The sequence below is a fragment of the Carassius carassius genome, chromosome 41 (assembly GCF_963082965.1).
Source record: "Carassius carassius chromosome 41, fCarCar2.1, whole genome shotgun sequence".
Taxonomy (NCBI): domain Eukaryota; kingdom Metazoa; phylum Chordata; class Actinopteri; order Cypriniformes; family Cyprinidae; genus Carassius; species Carassius carassius.
This window is the reverse complement of record NC_081795.1, coordinates 8,158,136-8,181,510: the sequence shown is the minus strand read 5'-3', so window position 1 is coordinate 8,181,510 and position 23,375 is coordinate 8,158,136. Positions and strand designations below refer to the sequence as shown.

The 23,375-nt window shown below is 36.4% G+C and overlaps 1 protein-coding gene across 8 annotated transcripts in view; it reads right to left on the bottom strand.

The window, feature by feature from the left end:
• Window positions 1-22,234, bottom strand: part of LOC132123564 (RNA-binding protein Musashi homolog 2-like) — a 275,563-nt gene extending 253,329 nt beyond the window's left edge. For all 8 annotated transcript variants that reach the window (XM_059534264.1, XM_059534263.1, XM_059534265.1 and 5 more), the window contains exons 1-5: window positions 22,026-22,234; window positions 21,719-21,759; window positions 21,407-21,488; window positions 19,919-20,003; window positions 12,391-12,432 (exon numbers count right to left, since the gene is read on the bottom strand). In XM_059534264.1, the coding sequence (XP_059390247.1) occupies window positions 12,391-12,432; window positions 19,919-20,003; window positions 21,407-21,488; window positions 21,719-21,759; window positions 22,026-22,087 (312 nt within the window). In that variant the 5' untranslated portion in view covers window positions 22,088-22,234. The remainder of the gene's footprint in view (window positions 1-12,390; window positions 12,433-19,918; window positions 20,004-21,406; window positions 21,489-21,718; window positions 21,760-22,025) is intronic.
• Window positions 22,235-23,375: the final 1,141 nt, after the last annotated feature.

Genomic DNA, 23,375 nt, shown 5'->3' with positions numbered 1-23,375 from the left:
TGTTTGCATTTCTTTCCCCTTACTGTACCAAAAATGAACCAAACCGTGACTTTAAAACCGAGGTACGTACCGAACCATGATTTTGCGTACCGTTACACCCCTAATTACTAGCCTATTGTTCAGCAGAATGAACATAGCCTACTACTACTATTAAAATGAAACGAACATAATTTAAGGAATAATCACACAACATTTCTTCCATGTTTTATTTTTAATAGTAAATCCCCTTTGTTTACCAAAAAATAAATTTTCCTTCATTTTCAATAATTAAAAGATAAATTAAATGAATGTTTTATGCCTTCATTTGATAACCAGAGAAATGTAAATACACAGAACTTCAAAGGGGAAAAAACATTTCACATAAGGCTATTTTAAGAATTTTCAAATTAAGTTGTTTTTATGCATTTAAATAATTACACATGCTAAAACACAGAATTAGGTAACAATAAAGCATATGGTGAAGAAAAAAACAAAACATTTCATAGGGCCCTAAACATGTACTATTTGGCATATTTGTTTTTGCAGTAGTTTTTGGGGGGTTATTTTTCCTGTAAAGATATCGAGATATATATCGTACATCGAGATATAGCAAAATATACTGAGATATATTTTTTGCTCCATATCGCCCAGCCCTAGTGCCTGCCATCCAATAAATCACAAAAGTTCTGTGCTTTGTTACTTTTATTCAGAAATAAATTATCAGCTTTAAATTCTGTCTTTTAAGCCACAGAATGATGCCAGTAAAAGAGAAAATGTCACGTGTCAAATGTCACAATTACCTCAGGAGAGACATTCATCGTAGCTACATAAACCCGATAGTCAGCTAAAAAAATAACTCTAGAGAGAAGCATTGTATAACAGTATATTTTACTTAACCTTGATGAAATCTGTCACAGGAATGTGCAGGAAGACTCCATAAAAATGCGGACTTGTTATGAAATGTTTACTCAATTAATTCATGGCGCGGTGGCTTCACATGTTATGATGTCTTAAGAAATTCAGTTTATATTAGCAGTTGTAACCATTGCTGCGTGAACGTTGTCTCAGCTTTATCTATAACTGCAGGAGACTGTGTAGGCTTCGTGGACGCGCATTGTCTACACCGTGCATAGTTGCACCTGATCGTAGTTTCAGTTGGTGCAGCGGGTGTAAATATTTATCATAAAGCTGGACATTGCAAAGCCCGTCGTAGGGCTTACACCCAGCTTCTTTACTTCTACCTGATGCAACCGGCCCCAGATGTTTTTCCCCAGCAGTTCCCCAAACGTTCACTTAAGACTTAACATATTGGCCTGGTTTCACACCTTAGCTTAAGCCAGGACTAGACCTTAGTTAAATTAAGATATTAAAGCGACTATTACAAAAATGCCTTAGAAGAAAACATTACAGGTGTGCATCTTGACACAGAACAATGACACTGACATTTGTTAAGATATGTCAGAGCAAGATATTTTCAGCTGAGACAGTTCAAACATGCATTTTAGTCTGGGACTAGCTTAAGCCTTGTCTGTGAAACCGGGGGATTATGTTTGCGTGAATACTTAAATACTGTAATTTTGTGTATGTGTGTATATTTATTGGGATTGTGTGTATTCTCCTCTCAGAAAATGTACAAATAAAGGTAATTAAACATCATAAATTATAACTTAAATTAACATAAATTAACACTTAAATTATTATTTGGAGCATTGGGATCACTAGATGAATGCTTAATAAAACTAATTTTTGTGAAAACCTCAATATTGACAAATTAACATTATTCACTTTTTTTTATGTAAAATTAGCCTGTGTGCATTCTGACTCATTTTGTCAGCACAGGTCACAAATATGGAACATGGAAAATTTAATCCTATTTATTTACAGAATAGTTTCAATTAAAAAAATTTTTTTTATTAAACTGTTCTTTATAAAAATAATTAAAATAATTTACAAATAGTTTAACCATTTAAATTTTGGATACCAATTACTTTTCCATTCTGTTTTTTGATGCCATTATAGTATTTAAAACAACTCTGCAGGGCTCCTCAGCTCCAACAAAATAAACACTAGCGGGCCCAACAGAAAAACTTATTGCCCAATACTAATTATAACAAAAACACCAAATATTAGTAGAATTATGGATAAACCAGTCACATAGATGGAACATTTTCTGTATTTTTGACATCTACATACATTGACACACTAAATCTAAACACAAGTGATCACTGAAGACTCCCGTTAATACCATGTATAAAAAGGACCTAAGATATAAAAACCAATCAGAAATCAAATGGGACAGATACCCTGGTGGTCACTGTAAACATTTACAAATATATACAAATATATGTGCAAGCTTAAATATGTGGTGTTAGAAAGGTTTAAAAAAAACACATTTGGCTCAGCTCCCACAGTGTCTTTAGCTGGGTGGAAGAACACCCTGTGTGTTATTGCTACTTTTTCTACTGAATTTATGTCACCGTGCAACCTGGAAAGAAATACTGTATCAAGAAAAATCCTGTTTTTAGAACTGGCACCAAGCCACTGTCTACAACAACAGCTACACAGAAAATACATTTTTACTTAACTTTCATACAGTTACAAAAGAAAGACAAAGATTTGCTATTGATTAGGCCATTTGTGAAAGGCCTCTGTGCATCAGTTTACTTCTGAATAGGCAGTGAGCCTGAACAAATGAGGAAGGAAGAACACCACAACAGCCAACATAAATATTTGCTGCCAATTTCCATGAATAGGGTACAAAATAGGGCTTGAAACTCAAAATTATATAAAATGAATGATTCTTTTTTTTCAATAAATAGCCAATAAAAGGTGCACTTCAGAAAATGATAATCGAAAAAAAAAAAACTGGGCAAAGAACTGCATACAGTTATACATGAATTCATATACAGTACAGACCAAAAGTTTGGAAACATTACTATTTTTTATGTTTTTGAAAGAAGTTTCTTCTGCTCATCAAGCCTGCATTTATTTGATCAAAAATACAGAAAAAACAGTAATATTGTGAAATATTATGACAACTTAAAATAATAGTTTTTATATTTGAATATACTTTTAAAAAAATAATTTATTCCTGTGATGCAAAGCTGAATTTTCAGCATCATTACTCCAGCCTTCAGTGTCACATGTAACATCCAGTCTATCACATGATCATTTAGAAACCATTCTAATATTCTGATTTATTATGAGTGTTGGAAACAGTTCTGCTGTCTAATAGATTTGATGAATAAAAGGTTAAAAAGAACTGCATTTATTCAAAATAAAAGAAAATTCTAATAATACATATTCTAATAATATATTTTCTTTACTATCACTTTGTATCAATTTAACACATCCTTGCTGAATAAAAGTATTAATTTTATTGAAAGAAAAAAAAAATACTGACCCCAAATTACTGACCAGTAGTGTATATTGTTATTACAAAATATTTATATTTTAAAAACATAGCTTCTTTTTTTTATTTATTTTTTTTACTTTTTATTCAAAGTATCCTAAAAAAGTATCACATGTTCTGAAAACATATTAAGCAGCAGAACTGTTTCCAACTTTGATAATGAATCATATTAGAATTATTTCTAAAGGATCATGTGATAATGATCCTAAAAATTCAGCTTTGCATCACAGAAATAAATGATAATTTAAAGTACAATAAATGTAAAAACAATTATTTTAAATTGTAATAATATATCACAATATTTTATTTGTATATTTTATCTGTATTTTTTATCAAATAAATGCAGGCTTGATGAGCAGAAGAAACTTCTTTCAAAAACATTAAAAATAGTAATGTTTCCAAACTTTTGGTCTGTACTGTACATACATACAATGCAACACCAAAATTATTTTCTATTCATGGAATGTTAATGTAGAAGTTGGCACGGAAATTCGCCCTCATCATGTCTGCACATCAACGTAAAAACAAGTTCAACCACAGACACCTTCAGATTCAAATTTGCAAGTGCAGAAACCATTTTGACCCCTGTCTCAGTATTTTCCCTGTTCTTTTGGTTCGATGTGAAGCCTGTTGCCATACTCTCTAGAACAGGATTCAATTAGATCCCTCACATCCTGCTAATCAAAACAAATCAAAGGAAAAGAACCATGTTCTCCAAGCCTTGCTAATTTGATGTGTCTCTTTGCGAAAGGAAGTCTGGGGGGATGGGGGGTCTTGGGAAAGATTGCAGTGTGTGGTGAGATCTTAAAGGGGTTTTGTCTATGGCCATGTCGTGAAGAGCCTGTTTCCTTCCCTTTCCTGCATGCCTGTTCTCCTCATTAGTGTCACTCAACAGCAGTTAGTGCTGGGCCAGTCACAGCGGTACTGAGCTCTCCTCTATAGTTCTCAAGCATGTGAACACAACAGCCATGCTTTCAGTCACCAGGCTTTACAAGAGGGGAAGACAGGGCTCTCAAAGATTCCTCAGAGAAAAAGAACAGGCAAAATTGGCATATTCAACGTTATCATGTGACCAAAGCAGAGTGTGTGTAAGGCTGGTCTAGTCAATATCCTCTACTTAAATACAACCTTACTTATCAGTGACAAGGGAAAAGTTGATCAGTGATCTTGACTACTGCAATTTTTAAAAATAAATATTATTAATATGTATAATATATTATATATAATATATAATATAATTAATATTTATATTCAGTGAGGATTCATCAAAGGTGACACTTAAGACATTTATAATGTTACAAAAGATTTATATTTCAAATAAATGCTTTTAAACTTCCTCCTAAATCCTAAAAAGTATCATGATATCCACAAAAATATTAAGCAGAAAAAAAAATGAAACATTGATAATATTAAAAAATGAAATCAGTATATTAGAATTAATTTCGAGTTATTTCTGAATCATGTGAAACTGAAGACCAGATAAATGGCTGCTGAAAATTCAGCTTTGCCAACACAGGATTGGCAATATTACTGTTTTTACTATATGTTTTATCAAATAAATGCACCATTGTTGAAATATTAAAAGTTCTTACTGACCCCAAATGTTTGAACAGTAGTGTATAAGAAAATGCTTACTTTTACATTCCTATTAACACTGAAAAAAAAATCTACTTCAGCAACAATAAATTCACAAGACAACCCTTGAAATGTGAAGAAGGTTTTTACCTTTATAATAAAAAAAACATGTTACTCTGCATACAAAAAGTTTCTTTTACCAATTAGAAATTGAATCATACATAATTGCTTGCTCAACTTGTTTAATTATTAGTATAACATAAGAATGTCTGGTATGCATTTATAAATGGTAAAAAAATATATTTAAAAAACATTGAAAAAAATGGATGGAAATGCAATTTTCCAAATTAATAAAACTATTGAAACTTCAAGAAAAGACAATTCGGGTCAAAATCCACAGACTTACTGCATGGTGAACTATGAGGTGGATATTCCTTCTTTCATTCTTTCTTTCTTTCTTTCTTTCTATCTCTCAATCCACAATCTTTCTTTTTTCTTTGGTTGTTCCTTCCATCAAAACGTTTCATTATGGAACTTCTATGCAATGTTTACATCAAGCAAAACTGAAATCTACCTACAACAGATTTAAACAAGGCCCTTTTATCAAATCTGTTTTCTTAGCCCACAAGGGGAAAAAAACCACCTGCGGAAAATTCAAAAGAGAGAAGGGGCTGCCCTGCCAAGCTGTCAGCAAAGAACTATGCCGGCGGAAATAAAAGAGGCGATCAACAGAGCTTATGAAGCCGGATTGAGCAATGCGTTATCCAGGCTTTTTAATTGGAGCTGGGGTTGTTTAGAGTTATTAGGCTCTCAGTGCCACTCTTTTCTCTCAGAGAGCGAGAAAACGTTCACTGGGAGGAAGTTTCAGCACCTTTTGGACTTCATTAAAAACTTGGCCTGGAATTTTCACACTTAGTCGTGTGCCTCTCCTCGAGAGCCCGCACCACAGGACCCAACAGCTTCGCTGTTTCACAGTACACTAGGTGCAAATATTTTTACACACAAAAAAACTGACAAAAGGGAGGGAGGGAGGGAAGGAGAGTGAGGGGAAAAACGGCACTATACAATGTAGGATAGAAAGGAAATTTAAAAAAAATACAAAAGGTAAACTCAATTTCAGCTCCGACAAGCGTTCTCTCACTCTTCTGCAAGTCCAGTTCTAGGCAGTTTGCAGGAAACGAGAGAAATGGGAATGTAGCTTTTGCTCAGGCATTGTTTTGAGAGCACTTACAGGCAGTAAATGCTAGGACATCTCCACTCAGGTCAGCTGTGTGATGTGTTGCTAGAGCTGAAGGATCGCATTATGTTGTGTGCTGGGCCTTTTAACATGGCTGTACTTCAAGCATATCTCCCATTTTTGTATATAATGCCACTCATTAGCCTGATTATAACCGGCTTGGTAAAGACTGAGAGCCCTGTGAAATCAGTGAGCAGATTCTGGTCGGTGGTAACGTCCACACTCAACATTTGGACCTGCATAAAAACAGCAGTTCAAACTACTTCTGCTTACCTACTAGGTGTCCCAAAACACTTAAGTCAGGAAAAACTTTTGACAGAATCTAAATGAATAGTATAATGCACTTCTTTATCCAGCCAATATTATGGCTTATAACATTAACTAATCAAAATGAATCATTATAGCCTTAAAGATAAATGGAACATGTATGATAAAATTTGCATGTAATGCTTTTTTCCCGTTTATCGTTTTGTGATCACTTATTTTGTTATGTTATGTACACTAAAGGTGGTCGCACACCGGAAGAGAGGCGCAGCGCAGTATCACTTTGTGCCACATCATTAAACTTCAAACACATTATTTTCAATAACTGTACGCACACCAGCGGCGCCATTTAGCATCTGTCTGCAGTGCCCAGCTAAGACATGTTGTATTTGTTGTACGAATTGTTCTGTGCGCTGCGCTTCTTTTCCAGTGAGCAACTGCCTTAAGATGATGCACATCAAAGTTTTAATAGAACGTCATTTGGCGTCCATAAGCTCATTATTCAGCTAGAAAAAATAAATATATGAGCTATATTCCGGCCTAGCGCTATGAGGGAGCATGGGTGCACTGTCAGAGCACAGTGTTGTGCTTGATTTGCGCAGATCAAACAGCATCTGACTTGAAGATAAAATATGCATTCTTGCAACCAACTAAAACATATAAAAAGGACAAAGTAGACACAGTTATAATTCATCAACTCGAGTTCATAAGCAATTGCTTGCCATAAATGTTTGCTACTAGTTGGTAAAGAATCATTTTCAATGGAGAAAAAATGAATAAAAACATATAAAATAAATAAATAGTCCTATTCGCTAAATATATTTGAATTAATTAACAGATTAACAAAAATGAAAAAAAAACTGTGACATGTTCTATATGGCGGGTTCACGTAAAAGAAATCAAGATGGTATTCTGAAAAGCACTGCGTTTCGCTGTTATTTTGACTGTACACAGTCGCAATAAGATAAAAGTTATGTCTCACTCTTATATTTGTTTCTGCTGTCATAAGGAACAAATTCAAGTGAACGCGCAGACGTCTCTCGCGAACACACACAACATATCAGTTACAGCATACTTGACATCACAACCTATCAAATAACATAAGCCAACTATACATATAAACAGTTACATTGCTCAATTTAAATAGTCAGAAGAACAAACTATTACGGAATTATTATTTTTGTCACTCAATTTTATAAAAGGTATTTTTATACCATGCAGAAAACATTTTTAAATATATTTTTAAAAATACTTTAAAAATTAGCCACCTTTTGTACGCGGGCACGTCCCTGTCCGAGTGTGTTTTGTCATTGCACATTATAAGTAGTGGCGCCCACCCCATATGCCATCCTGGTGCCAGGCCTGGCTATTGTTCCATATTAATATGTTTACTTAAAGGGGCCATATGATGCGATTAAAATTTTTCCTTTCTCTTTGGATTGTTACAAGCTGTTAAATCTGTTAAGTTACAAAGACTAAAGTCTCAAATCCAAAAGGATATTATTTATAAAAGTATAGATACCCCGATACCATTACATGAGTGGCTTTGGAATATAAATCACAGCACGTTTCAGATAACAATAAAAAACGTGACTACTATTTGTAATGAAATGTTACGCCCCTCACCATACTGTGTTCTGACGATTTGTGGTACCCTGTCAAATTTTACAAAAGCAAAGCGCGAAGCGTTAGTTTAACGTTAAAGACAGTGAGGTAAGATGAAGCTGCAAATCATTTGAGATGTGTAAACTGTCTGCATCTGTCTCTCTACATAAACAATGAGGCTGAGTTTAGTTATTAAAATAATAAATACATTTTGCTTTTACCCTCCTCGTTGCTGAGAAATACGAATGTATCGATTCAGCACTGATTAATAAAAGTTGTGTGGCAGCACTGACAAAAAGTTTATGAGCTTCTGAATGTTACTTTTTGCACAGCACAATCTCAGATCTCTGTTTACTATTTGTGAAAATATCACAGGTGATTTATAACGAGTGGTTCCGTGCATTATTACAGCAAAGTACGTTTTTTATATTTAAAGGATTTGCTACTGATGATTCAAATGCGAGTTTTGAGCAGTGTAAAGTAGCACTTATTGCTTTTTCGTTTCTCCGATCACAAATTCAGACATGGTTTTATGTTTACGCGGTGCAATGTGATGCAACACAACGCATAAAAAGACAGTATAAGTCATTATAATCAGTAATTATGTACCCACTGGATGCAACAAATGCATTTGTAATGGGTTTTAATGTTTTTGTCTCGTCGCTCTGACCGGTTGTTCTGACAAATAATGCTACCTATCAGATTATGCTACCAACACTGTATTTATCATACTGTAAGGGTAGGTTTAGGGTTGGGGTAGGTGTACATGTTAATAAAGCCTCACACCTTATTAATATCATGCATGAAGCAAAATCTGATTGGTAACACTTTTCGCTATCGAATTATGCTACCATTGGTTTTAATGGGAGGTAGCAAAATTTGACAGGGTACCACAAATCGTCAGAACACAGTATGGTGAGGGGCGTAACATTTCATTACACCAAATAAATGGTCTTTTTAGAAAAATCATATGACCCTTTTAACCTTTTGTCCACATGATAAGAAAGAATGCAAAATACAATTCAAAACCTTTAAAATTGCATGTTAATGAAGAATGGAAGTGTGCAAAACATATGACAAGATTTATAGGATGAATTAAGGAGGAGCTCAAACTACACTCAAGTCATACGGACATATTTTTGCTCCGTGATATTGGCACAGATTCTGTGTAATAAACAATTCTTAGTGAATGCATATAGTTCTCAAGCCATTCAATTCTCACTTTAAGTGAAACTTAGTTCCCAGGACATATACAAGATGAATTAAATAAAATAAAATTTAAATTAAATGCTGAAACAGTAAAAGGAGGGGAAACAAAAGCACATGAAAGTATGACTGAAATATTAAAGTGTTAAAAATAAATAAGTAAAATAAAACACGTTTATTCTGTGGCACTTCTTAAAGGAGCCAGTGGCTCAGGATTTCTAAATATAATATTTATTACAATCATTTTACAAATATTACACTTTTAGGCCACCATAAATATATTTCAAAATAGTAACTTGACTGTAATTAAATTACTTTAAATAAAGTAGACAAGCTACAATGTGTCCCCAACACTGTTATCTAGTTAAATTCAACAATTTGACACTGAATTTTCAAACTTTTCCCTCTAATCAGTGAATCTATTGAAGGCCATAAACAGCTTTGAAATTATTTTGGAACGTAATGCTTCATACACAAATGTCTTGAAGATAAACACAAGCATACTAAATTAGCAACTAACGATGGAGCAGCCTCCAAACATGATCAATGAGAAAGGACAAGAATGAGCATCAAACAAATGGCCCATCACATACAGATGATCGTCCATCGCCTTACTGCACCTAGAGGCTTGTTAAAACCGCACTACAGCAGCTGGTGAAGCATCAGTAACTTGATTGGAAGGATTATGCAGCCTTAGGGTTGATGGAAATAACCGTTTCTCTGAGGGCGATATCAGACCTGCGAAAATCCATTCACTTCCAAAAGTGGCCTCAGTCCCAATATCAATTAAAATCTTGTCGGGACATGCAGAGCCGTGTTTGGGAAAAGTAGTGTGAAACAACAAGCCCAATCACAAATACGGCAAAAAAAGGCAATCTCTCCCTCCGCCTGTGGTAAACTTCTGTGCTGTTCAACAATCATTACACAAACAAATCCCCACTCCCTTTAAGTGTTTTTGCTGGAAGATAAAAAACTGCTCTATCGTTGCATGGCGAAGATAGAATGGCTATTCAGAGGTCTGAGCTTTTGTTTCCTAAGTTTTCTATTTGAATCTTCGTGTTACCTACTGCTGGTTTAGAGTCAGATAGGGTAATGATTCTGAATAGTGATAACTATTAGCTTCTTCCAAAGGCGCAGTAATGCTGGTCTATGTGTGCGACCGCTGCACATACTAGGCACTTTAAATGAAAGCCTCAGCGCTCTAACAGCACTCGTCAATGTCAAAATGACTGATATGGCCAATCAAATCAAAGTAGGTGGGGTTTACAAAAGCAAAGCGCGAAGCGTTAGTTTAACGTTAAAGACAGTGAGGTAAGATGAAGCTGCAAATCATTTGAGATGTGTAAACTGTCTGCATCTGTCTCTCTACATAAACAATGAGGCTGAGTTTAGTTATTAAAATAATAAATACATTTTGCTTTTACCCTCCTCGTTGCTGAGAAATACGAATGTATCGATTCAGCACTGATTAATAAAAGTTGCGTGGCAGCACTGACAAAAAGTTTATGAGCTTCTGAATGTTACTTTTTGCACAGCACAATCTCAGATCTCTGTTTATGAGTGGTGTGTGTGTGTGTGTGAGAATCAATTAAGACTGCGATTTTACCCTCCTCGTTGCTGAGAAATATAAATGTATCGATTCAGCATTGATTAATAAAAGTTGCGTGGCAGCACTGACAACAAGTTTATGAGCTTCTGAATGTTACTTTTTGCACAGCGCAATCTCAGATCTGTTTGTGAGTTGGGTGTGTGTGTGTGCGCGCATCAATTAAGACAGCGCATTAAAAAGGATGGTGATAAAAATTGAATGGTTTTAATGCATGGGGGGGTTGGGGGTGGGCACAGTGATTAACTAGAAAAATGTTAAATAGCACATCATGCCGAAAATGTTGCTGATCCCTGGCCTAGCCTATTGACAGGACATGGGAATAATAATGTATATGCATTAAAGCTGTTATTTGTCAATATGCCTGGCTCTGAGCAAACATCCACAGGGCTGCAGTCTAACTGTTACTGGAGCCTGGCCATATTAATACTGCTATTCATCCCGTCTCCAACTCGAGCCAAGAAACAGCATTAGGCCCGGGGCCCTGCGGCCTGCATTGGACCAGCCTCGCTGGCATGTGTATGTGCACGAGAGCGAGAAAAAGAGTGCACCTTTTCTCCTCCAATGAGTTCTGGATGAACCAAAAAAGTTCTTTATATCAATTAGCCAGACAAGTGTGCAATAGACACCTGTCACCCCATGAGCCCTCCTCCCTGGCCTATTATGAACAAGGACCGTCTGCCATCCTGTTAAACATCCGTTCTATAAAAAAAAAAAAAAAAAAACCCCTAGGCTGATCTCAGATCGGTACACCTTTCCACTTGGGTGAAAACACTGTTGGCCTGTATCTGGGCCAGGGGGCCGTCCCAGCTCTGCCTGAGAGGCCAAGGAACGGCTGCATAGCAGACACAAAATCTGGGGCACAGACCATCTGGCTGACAGTGCAGTCTGAAGTGAATAGGCTGTCGGAAGTTTGTTGCCAACATGGCTAGCAGAAGCAGGACATTAGATACCATAAAATCACACACATACACAGCTATACAAAGTACATTTTCTTGTTGAGGCAAGATTAAATAAAAGGAATTTAATGCTCTGAATGCTTCTTTTAGAAAAAAAAATCCCTCTCTAATGATCTTACATGCAAGCAGCGATGCTAAAAAAGGTAAGTTAATCACCACCCCACCTCATGCCCCCAAAAAGGAAAAATAATTCAACCTTCACGCTCAACAAGGCAGTGATAATTTAATATTTTCTCCATGATAGTTCTTCGAGTTCATACCAAGCCACGCTAATTAAAAAAAGAATAATTCTGAATTCCTCACATTTGAAACAACAATTAAACTGTCTCTCCTTGTACTAAGACACAGAGAAGTCATAGATAGCCTGGAAAATAACACCAGCCAGACTGCAACAGAACATCACAGCTACAACTCCAACCAAACTTTGCTCTGTCAAAGGACAAATTCAGTGAAAAACATTCACCCTCTCACACTATTAACAAATACGCAGCAGACTTGCAAATGTAAAGTGGCTCGGCATGAGAGAGCAAAAGCAAACAGCTCTTACCTTGGGTTGAGCGCGTCTTGGAAAGGCAACTTTAGGATCAATCTAAATGAGACAAGGAAGGAGAGAAAGAAATATGAGAAAACTGAGCTTGTGATACTGTTATGTGAAGAGGAAAATTAGAAAATATTAGAAAAAGCCAGCAATGCGCTGTGACTACTCGATAACCTTCATGGAAATTATAGCATTAATCATGATGCAATGCTCCATGTCTCATGTGTAATCTCGCCTAGTTATTACACGCTAGTTGCATGAAGCCTGTGTATGACAAAATCGAATAAAACCTTACACAGGTTAGAACATAATTACTTGATTAGAACATAAATAAACAGGTGGCATTATATAACACACCGGAGATAATTCAAAGACTCGCAGAAGAAGTGCTTGCGGCCTCGGGGAGGTCAGGTCGACATGGCAGGAGGTGTTTTAGTGAGCGCTGTAGATTTGCGGAGAATCAAGACCAGGCATTAGATCAATACATCCACAACCTCCTTCCCCCTGAGGGATTATCGTTATCCCGCTGCACCACACTGCACGAGGGGTTACTGCTCTACCTATAATGCATTTTGGTATGCGATAGGACATCACTAGGTTTATTGGTTAGATAAGCTATGTTATTTGATTTTATTATATTACAAATGAAATGTAGTTTTGCACACATCGTGATTAAGAGGATTTGTAATTTACATAAACCTCTGGGGTTCTGAACCAGCATAACGATTCATCCTGGATATTAATAATAATTAATTCCCTAGAGGGGTAAAATAACAACATAAATATGTCAATTGCAGTCAAGGCTTTTTTTCTCTCTCTCTCTAACTGATCTTTGCATCATTATACATTTTTACTGCAAAATATGGATGAAAAATCATTTTAAAAGATGATGTGTCATTAATGATAAACAGGTATTATTGATTTCCACTAGCTGGCTTGTTAGACTTCATCTTAGTGAACATTGCTTATTTATTTTAAACGCTCAAATAAAGATTTTACATTTCGGAATAAGTGAGTTCCTGGCGGACCTGCTGTTTTGCAAGCTTTGGTCATTTAAACATTCATAGACTAAAACAACAGCCCTGCTTTTTAGCACACAGGCCAAAGGCTTGGGCAGCCAGAGCACTGGAAGGATAGGATGGTAGATAATCATGCATGTGGTAACAAAAACTGTTCAAAGACTTGCCTCTGCACTCTCATTAAATGGAAAAATAACTCAAGGGAAAAAGATCCATTAGTGCTATATTGCTCTTGAATTTACCACATGTCTGAATACTTTGTCACTTCTTATAAATGGTAAGGAAAAGAAAAGCAGAATTGTGAGAAGTGGCAGCATGCAAAATATATAAATAAATAAACATGTTTTGGTGGAATATGAAGGAAGAGGGTCTCCTGGTAAATTAATTTGACCTAAACATAATTGCAATATTATGTACAGCAAAAATAAATAAGTATAAAAATCAAATAAAACCTTTCTGGTGGGAAATGATGCTGTTGTGTTATATTTTAATTCATCCAGAAAAGTGTTTAATCTAAAACAAATTGCTTTTAGAGAAACCGGCAGCAGTCTTTCAGTTGTCAATACACAATGCAATTCTCACCCCAGGCTTTCAGAATTGCAGATTACACAGCTTTTAATCAAATGTCAAACAAGTGTGTCAAGAATATCTCTGTACATATTATACATCTGTGGTCTGTTTTCTTTGGTCCATTTGCACTCCTCAAAAAAAAAAAAACTAAAATTGGCCAAAAAAAAAAAAGTGGAAAAAAAAGAAAATGCAATAAAAACGTAGAGGTCTTGATTGAAGGATACACTGCAGATACTTCTGAACTTCTAAATGAAGCAGGTACTTAATTTATTTCTAAATAAGCCAACTATACATATACACACACACACACACACACACACACACATATATATATATATAAGCAAACATTGTCTATCTTTAATATAACATCCATATGTAATGCAAATGTAAAAAAGCGTATAAATATATGGGTATTACATTTTTTGGCCTAATGGTTAGAGAGTCGGACTCGCAATCGAAGGGTTGTGAGTTCGAGTCTCAGGCCGGCAGGAATTGTGGGTGGGGGGAGTGCATGTAGTGCTCTCTCCACCTTCAATACCATGACTTAGGTGCCCTTGAGCAAGGCATCGAACCCCCAACTGCTCCCCGGGCGCCGCAGCATAAATGGCTGGCAACTACTCTGGGTGTGTGTTCACTGCTCTGTGTGTGTGCACTTTGGATGGGTTAAATGCAGCACACGAATTCTGAGTATGGGTCACCATACTTGGCTGAATGTCACTTCACTTTTTTTTAAAAAAACAAAGCTTTCAACTGCATGTGCAATTTAAATTTGTTCTTAAACCAGCACCAGTGCAACATCCTAACAGCTCCTGCTCTCCAGATGGAGCTGAAACCCCAGAGTCATGACACAGCCACCCCAACCCTGACAATGACATCACAACTCAGAGCTCAGTAATCCCTGCTTTAGCACCAACCGCTACAGTCCACATGATCTCGATCCTGGATTCATCACTGCTAATGCTAGCTTTCTTTTTCCCCCTCAGCCATTCAAGAGCATTTAAACGTCAAACATTGACCCACTTGTAACTAAAAATACAAGTGTGTCATGACTGTCTAATCGAAACAGCCCTACTTTTGATGTCCAAATTACACGTTTTTCCACTAGTGCAACGATGACATATACAATGTAATATTATTTTATTAATCAGATAGAAATGTTCTCCCTCCTAAAGGCATTTTGGCTTATATCAGTCAATTCCAAACTGGCAGCGAGAGACATAATGAATAGCACACCTGTATTTCTAACAGATTTAGGGCACAGAACCAAGAGAGGTGGCGAATATTCACCGGCTGTGCTAAATTACGATTCAGAATTAATATGCTGGATTTAAGTAAACAATAATCAGTAATCTACCTGCAGCTATAGGTGGGAAATAAACAGTTTAACAGGTTAATCTGTGGTTGACCAAATTAGCCACCTGATTTTATCTAATCAGTACAACTTGTCAGTGAACCTTAGTTTGGTGTTTTACATCTTTACGCAAACAAATTCTTCTAAATCCAATTTATCATCATTTATTTTTATTAGAAAGGGTCTGTGTTGCAAAAAACATTTTTATAACAGTGTTACTAGCAAATTGCCTACTCACCTAGAAACAGAAAACTTATTCTAATCCCATTTTAAATCACAGAATTCAGAGGTGGAAAGAGTACAAAAATATTCTACTCAAGTAAAAGTACCATTACATTAATGAAATTTTACTTAAGTACAAGTAAAAGTACCAGCCTAAAAAATCCACTCAAGTAAAAGTAAAAAGTAGCTCATTTAAAATTTACTCAGAGTAAAAATTACTTAGTTACATTTTAACAGTGGGAGGGAGTCAAAAATGGGACAGACCAAGGGTGTCAAACTCAGTTCCTGGAGGGCCACAGTCCTGCACAGTTAAGATTTAACCCTAATTAAACACACCTGATCCAGCTAATCTAATCATTTAGGTTTATTTGAAAACTACATGATATGTGTGCTGGAGCAGGGTTAGGGCTATGGCCCTCCAGGAACTGAGTTTGACACCCCTGGGATAGGTCTATTAATCTCAAACTAGTTGTTTTTAATTAAAGGAATCAGTTATTTAGAATAATAAAACATTTGGGCTGTTATCTGGCAAATCAGTATCAACAAACTCATCTTTTAATGCAGAGGAAATGCAGAAGCTTCATCGGACGTGACATTTAGATGTATTACACTGTTTAGTGCAGGACAAGAATGCATTTAACCTGCAGTTACAAATGCATGAATAATGTTTTGATATGCCAGACATAAAATGTTGAATACTCATTTGAAATTATAAAAACTTAATTATAAAAAAAAAAAAATCAAAAGATACTTTAAATGTGAAATTAAAATGGCCAGTATGTGTCAGCAAGTCACTGTTAATAAGTGAGTCATTGCGATTGAACCAAATCATTTAAACAGTTGATTCATTCAGAAACGAAACACTGTCATGTTGCTCAGAGATGCAAAATTTTGCTTTGGTGGCTGTGTTTGGAATAAATTTTTGTTGTAGAAATAGAGCAAAAACAATGGCAATATGGTGTCTAAAACGCAAGTCTCTTAGTTTACTGTCCTGTTGTAAAAAAAAAAAAAAAAAAAAATATATATATATATATATATATATATATATATCAGTGGCGGCTGCTGGTCTTTCAAAGAGGGGAAGCTCATTTTCGGCCTACATTATAACCCTCTGATGGTCTTCATTTGTAGTGACACTCGGGGTCTTTTTGACCCCAGACAATAACATTTCATTTTGTAATAGTAAAATATTTAAATTTTTTACAAATATAATTTTACTCTGTTCATTTATGTTTTTACTAAACTTTGTACAGTTTTTGGAGGATTTAAATCTTTTACATTTCTATAAATAAATAAATATTTATTTAAATAGGCTTTTTTTTTTTTACAAAAAAAGAAAAAAGCATTTCAGGTAAAATTCACTTCATAAAAGACCCAGATTTCTAACTTTCATACATGGGGGTACCATGGATAATTTTATAAGGTTTAATGTAAGATTTTTGCCCATTTTTGGGGAAATTCAGTTTAAAAATTGTAATAAATCACTTTAACCACTAGATGGCTATAGTGTGTGTGTGTGTGTGTGTGTGCGCGCGCACATTTTCAATCTGTCTTAGTTACCAATTTAATTTTGTGGTGGTTCTGCATTTTACAAATATCAAGAAATATTGCCGCAGTTTGTCTTTCGAATACACTTGAGAAATCCGCGATCATGGGACTGAGCGTGAAACCGCTTCGCCGACTTCTTATGGTGCAGACCGCTGTCAGTCAAAAGGAGATCGACAGATCCTCCAATCATCACGCGGAAGCCCAGTCTTCATTCACCTCCAGAGACGCTGAGCGTCCGTGGGCGGGACATAATCGCAGCATTTATCCAATGACCGTCTAGCTTCGGAGCACTGAAAAAAACTGTTCAAAGCAGCCCCATCGAAGTCAATGGACGCTCGGCTTCAACAGGGAAATGCACTGTGACGCTACGGGAATGTATGAGAAGAAAATCGAGTCAGCCGACATGTAGCTGATTAACACAATACATAATACACAATAGTACATATTTGACCGTTGGGTTTTTTTTTTTTTACATTAGAGGGGAAGCTGAGCTTCCCTTGCAGTCTTAAAGAAATCCCCACTGATCTATATATATATATATATATATATATATATATATATATGTGTGTGTGTGTGTGTGTGTGTGTGTGTGTGTGTGTGTGATTATGATTTTTAGAGGAAAAGACAGCATTCTTTGTGTGATTTTGATTCTAAATGATTTTGATTGATTTCATTCTAAATGCATTTCAACAGACTGAATCACACAGTGAAAGAACACTCTAAATGCGCGCGTACATCATTAAAACAACAATTATGATATTATCGCAGACAATATATATCGCACACTCCGCACCAGTCTTTTTGGCTAATTTGTGCAAAACCTCTTGCTAAAATGTCAAAGCATCATTTTAACCACCAATGCAATGACGCAATTATTTAGCTCACCTCTATATGCTTACGTGGGGTTGATGTCTTGTCGAGATTTTATAAACTGCTAGTTTGGTCTCCCTAGGCAAGCACAGCATACACAGCATAATAGAGCATACATATGGCCAGGGGTTCACTTCATTTCCTTGAGTTCAACTTCAGAATATGACGGGGTTTCATTTTCAGCGGTGTCTGCACCACTAACGCCTGTTTTGTCCGTCTGCATCTTTCTTGTGATTTTAGCGCCAGTTTGCCCTCCTGCCCATTATTTACTGACATACCTTCCAGGGAGCGATTTTTTTTTTTACTCAGTAATTAATGTGTTTTAAAATGTAGCGAAGTACAATACTTCAAACAAAATATACTTAAGTAAAAGTAAAATTACAGATAAAAAAAAATACTTAAAAAAGTAGAAGTACACAAAAAAGCTACTCAATTACAGTAACGCGAGTAAATGTAATTCGTTACTTTCCACCTCTGACAGAATTACACATTAATCATTTTTTTAAAGGAAAGCACTGGTAAAAGCCAATACACAGTGTTCTGGGAGAAGAGTATCAGCCATAAAATTCCTGAGGGAAGCAATGAACCTCTGTGAACGCCTTTAAATACAGTCCGTCTCTTGATATGAACTTGCAGCAACATGGCATCCATTAAAATAAGTCAGTGAAGGCGGTATTTGTCCACACCCTAGCTATCCCAAATAAAAGGCTCTTTCACTCTGGACTCCTACAGGTAACTAGCAGCTGCATCTACAAACAGGATAGATGGTGACTTTATACATAAAAAAAAAAGAAAATAGAATCCATAATAACTTTACAGATACAGCGTCTGCTTATTCTGGGGTTCACTGTCCCATGGAAATCTAAAGTATTTCAGCTTGGATTTAGATTAGGTTGAAAAAGGCAAACCTATTTCTTGCTGACAGAAATGTAGGTATGACTCAGTTTGCATAGTTACATGGCCAAGGTAAAATAATATAATATAAATACACAATATTTTCCAGATTTTACTCCTATTCCCAAATAGAAATGCTTTAGAAGAATCCATACTATATGAAATGTTATAATATAAATACTATAGTAAATATAAAATAATCATAACCTCTACAGGTAAAAAAAAAACTTCAAAATGGTTTTCAAAAATTGGAATCTTTATTTTAAAAAATATAGTTTAATTCAAGTTTTCGTATTAAAAGCATGTTTTAGAGTTGAAACAACAGCAAACTCCAGGCATGAATAAAACAACTGAAAAGTAAATTCGAAAAAAATTAAAATAAATAATGACACAACACAAACAATGCATAACACTTAAATGTATAATAATGGGAAAGTGTACAGCAGTACACACACTAACCTGCACCACAAATGACAAAGTATCAAGTTCAACATAAATGTAAATATACTATGAAAATACAAAAAGAAACAAATGTGATCCAATTAGTTTACCATGTAAATCATGCACATAAAACATTTCTAGCTCAGCAAGGTTTACACTGAACTAATGCACGCATCCAAAATGCATCCTTGCCCTGAGCAACATCCGGAGTTCTGTCTGGAAAATTCAGTCATGTACAAGAGTGCAAAACACTACGTCGTGCAATGCAAGTCCTACGTCACAAAATGTGCTGAACACAGCTGGAATCACGATCGAACAACAGTCCCTTCTTGCCCCATACCTCGATGAGATTTAACCCTCTGTTCCCCAGTCCCAGTTTGGCAAGCAAGGGGTTAATCCTGCTGAGGCATGTGAGGAAGACAGGACTAATTATCTGGCTACTTATTTATGTCAAGTGCCCCGCTGTTGTGTGTGTGGTAGAATGACAAATGAAGCGGGGTGCCTCGACCCGGGAAAGGGGTATGATAGGAAGACTGCGTGTCTTTTCACCACTGAATGGTCACAGATACAAGCATGTATAAACAGCACTTCACAAAACAAATGCACATAGAAGGGAACGTACCGTCTTTGAATCTAATTCGTGGTGAGGTTGAGCTAGGACTTTATCTACACTGGCCGCATCCGCAAACGTAACGAAGCCAAATCCCCTGGAAAACAAAACAAACAAAACCACAGACATACATTAGAAGCTGACAGCAATGCGCTACATGTGTATGACTGGTAAGCTTGTTAACATATCCATTCTATTCTATTATTAAACGCTGCATGACCTTCAATATCTAAAACATTTGCACTGACATGTTGTCTTGAAATACAGTGTGTCAGTGACAAAACACTATGGCAGGTTGCACAAAAAAGAAAATTCTGTCATCATTTACTCACCCTGGTGTCATTCCAAACCTGACTTTCATTTGTCTGAGGAACATAAAAGAATCTGTAGAATGACAGCTTCGGTCACCGTTCACTTTCATTGCATATTGGGAAAAAGATATAAAGTGCAAATATAAGTGGATGGTGACTGAAACTGTCAGTCCCTAACAATTCCTTTTGTGTTTCACAGAATAAACAATGACAGAATTTCCATTTCCTTGTGAAATATCCCTTTAATATACCCGCACTATTACATTATTTAGCAAGAATTTGGTTGAGGAAACATATCATATAAGCATTTGCATAAAATGTTACCTTAGAAATACAGTTTGTCAAAGACACATAGGGACTTTTCACGCCACACTTAATCCTGGGTTAGTGTATTTTAAACCCTGAGAAAAGGTCAGTTACAAACTTAGGTTAAGAAACGTTTCAAACTTGTAATTTGACAAAGCTTTTAACCGTCCGTTATGAAAATCTGCTAGAGTTGTTTACCAACAGTCAACCAATCATAAACGGGGTCGGCGCTTCGCTCATTAAATATTCATACGTACTGTACAGTCGCAGAAACTTTCACGCGCTGCTTAATTTAAATGTTTGAGGGGAAACAATGTATTTATTTATGTATTTTTTTTATTTAGTTTTTGCGGTACGTTTCAGAGAATGAAATGCAACTCGAGAGGATCTGCGTAGCGACATTTCTACTGATATTAAAACAGGTCGCGTGTTGTACGCATCCAGCCAACGTTTTAATCCTCATTAATATGCAAATTAAGCTGCTAACGTAAAGTGCAAATTCTGACAGCTCAGGATGAATTACAAACCCATGGTAAAGTATGAACAGTGTGAAACACGTAACAAAATACCCAGGGTTAAGCATGACAATTTCAAGTTAGAAAAACCCACTAACGTGCCAATGTCAAAGCCAAAACACATGCAACCGCATTAAAGCGTTCGGCTTATTTAAGACATTTGGTTTAACATGAAGAATCCCAAATCAATGTCAAACTGTATCCTGACCACAAACCCCGATCCAGTCGCCTCAACAGAGCATAGCATCCGAATAACAGCGCAAGGGCAAAATCGACAATTTATCGCTTAGAATTAAAAAAAACCTCAATGTGTTAAGGGATTACAAAAACAAACAAACCAAAAAAAAACGTGTCCTTTTTTTTTTTACCTGGAGCGTTTTGTCGTGGGATCTCTCATCACCATACATTCTCTGATTTCTCCAAATTTGCTAAAATAGTCTCTAAGGCTGTCTGTGAAACAAAACAGAGAGAAAAGAGCGCACATGAGGAAAGCATTCATGCGTTAAACACACACCAGTTTGTAAATTAAACGCCCCCCTGGATGTCTAACAGGGGTCGAATAGAGGACTTCAAATGACGGCACATATCCCGCACAGCGCGCGCCAGGCTGGACACAATGAAAGAAACACAACACAGCCCGACAAACGCGTGCAAATGACAGCGAACCATCGGTCTCTTACCTGGTGAAGTTTGCCAGCTGAGGCCACCGATAAACATTTTACTGTAAGGGGAAAACACAGCAGAAGTGAGTCCAGATGTCAGATCGGCCATTTTGACGTGTAGCTAGCGACAAAAAAAGCAGAGCTAAACGAAGCCAAAGCAGAGCGGTGTGTGTTTACTGAGCCCCGACGGGCTGTGTTCACTAATACACATCAAACAAGGGTGTAGTAGTTGAGTGCACCCGGAAGAGCGTTTTTAAAACATGCTCACTGGAGAAAAACACACAAGGAAAAAAGTCAAGTGCTGTCAGATTTGCCTCGGACTTACCCCGGGTCGTGTTGCGAATCGTTAGGGCTTCCAGATGTGGCTTGGCTCCCGTCTCCCTCCATGGCTAACCCAACTATGGCCAGTAACTAACACACACACTGTCAGAGCTAAGAGAATATTACTGAGCCGGGAATGCGAGCGTCACACGTGGGATCAGCTCTGCCTGGCTCCCTCCCCATCCCGTCCTTCCATTGACGTCATTTGCATGGCCCCGCCCACCCGATGCCCAGCGCATGAGGATCAGATCAGATCACTTCACATCGCATCACTTTTTTATTGTCACATCACCGTAGACACACACAAGCGTAGCGAACGTACAGTATTCTCATTATGCATTTGTAGACATTAAAGACGTGAATGTAAACAATGCCATAGAAAGTGATACACTGATACATCTGAATATGATTTCCAAGGTCTAGAGAAGAACTGGCAGTCCAGTGATCTTTTACTTAAAGTATTTTGTCATTGCCTCCCAAGACAGAGAAATAGGCTATTGCATAACAGATAATATTAATAAGAAGTGATTCATTTTTAATAGCCTACTTCTCCCCATGGAGAATTCATAACTTATCTTCCATTTGTATTGAGTTGCTCAAACATGTCCAAAAAGCAAGCAGGGCGACAGCCTTGTTTGATTAAATCAGTGGAGGATGTACCCCCCCCCCCCCCCCCAAAAAAATACAAAAAATACATAAATAAATAAATAAAATAAAAAACAGTTTTTGTTATTGGGAACTAAATATTAGATTAAGAAACCACATTTAAGTTGCAGTCACATTTGTAACATGCCATATCATAATTAATAATGAATATAAATGTATATTTTCATTACTAGCTCATCAATTACAAGCAAATTCTAAGTGAAAAATGTTCTACACCAATTTTTTTTCAATATAATGTACAAAATACAATATCCATACAATAAGGTGATCAAATCTAACAGTAATAAATACTTAGTCACTGACCAAAGAAAGCATGCTATTTAGAAATATAGATATTTCCAGTCACATTCTGAAGCACTCATGCAAATATTATATATGATTATTGTTTTCCACTGCTGTGTATACTAGTGGCTGTACAGAATACACCTCCTTTGGTGACACCCATGTGACTTGAAATTTACATTCAACTTGAAATATCTGAGCCCCCACACACCACCTGAGGGTCTGTAGACCCATTGACTTCTGCAAAATGCAGTTTTACAAATCAATTAATGGTCTTTAAAATGCACACAAAGGTTAAGGGATCCTGTGCTTATTATCCATGAAGAGGGGGAAGAGAGAAAAGGAAATAGAGAGAAGGGGGCTCAATTAAGGCTGCCTGCTCAGTGGATTTTCTGTCATGCTACAG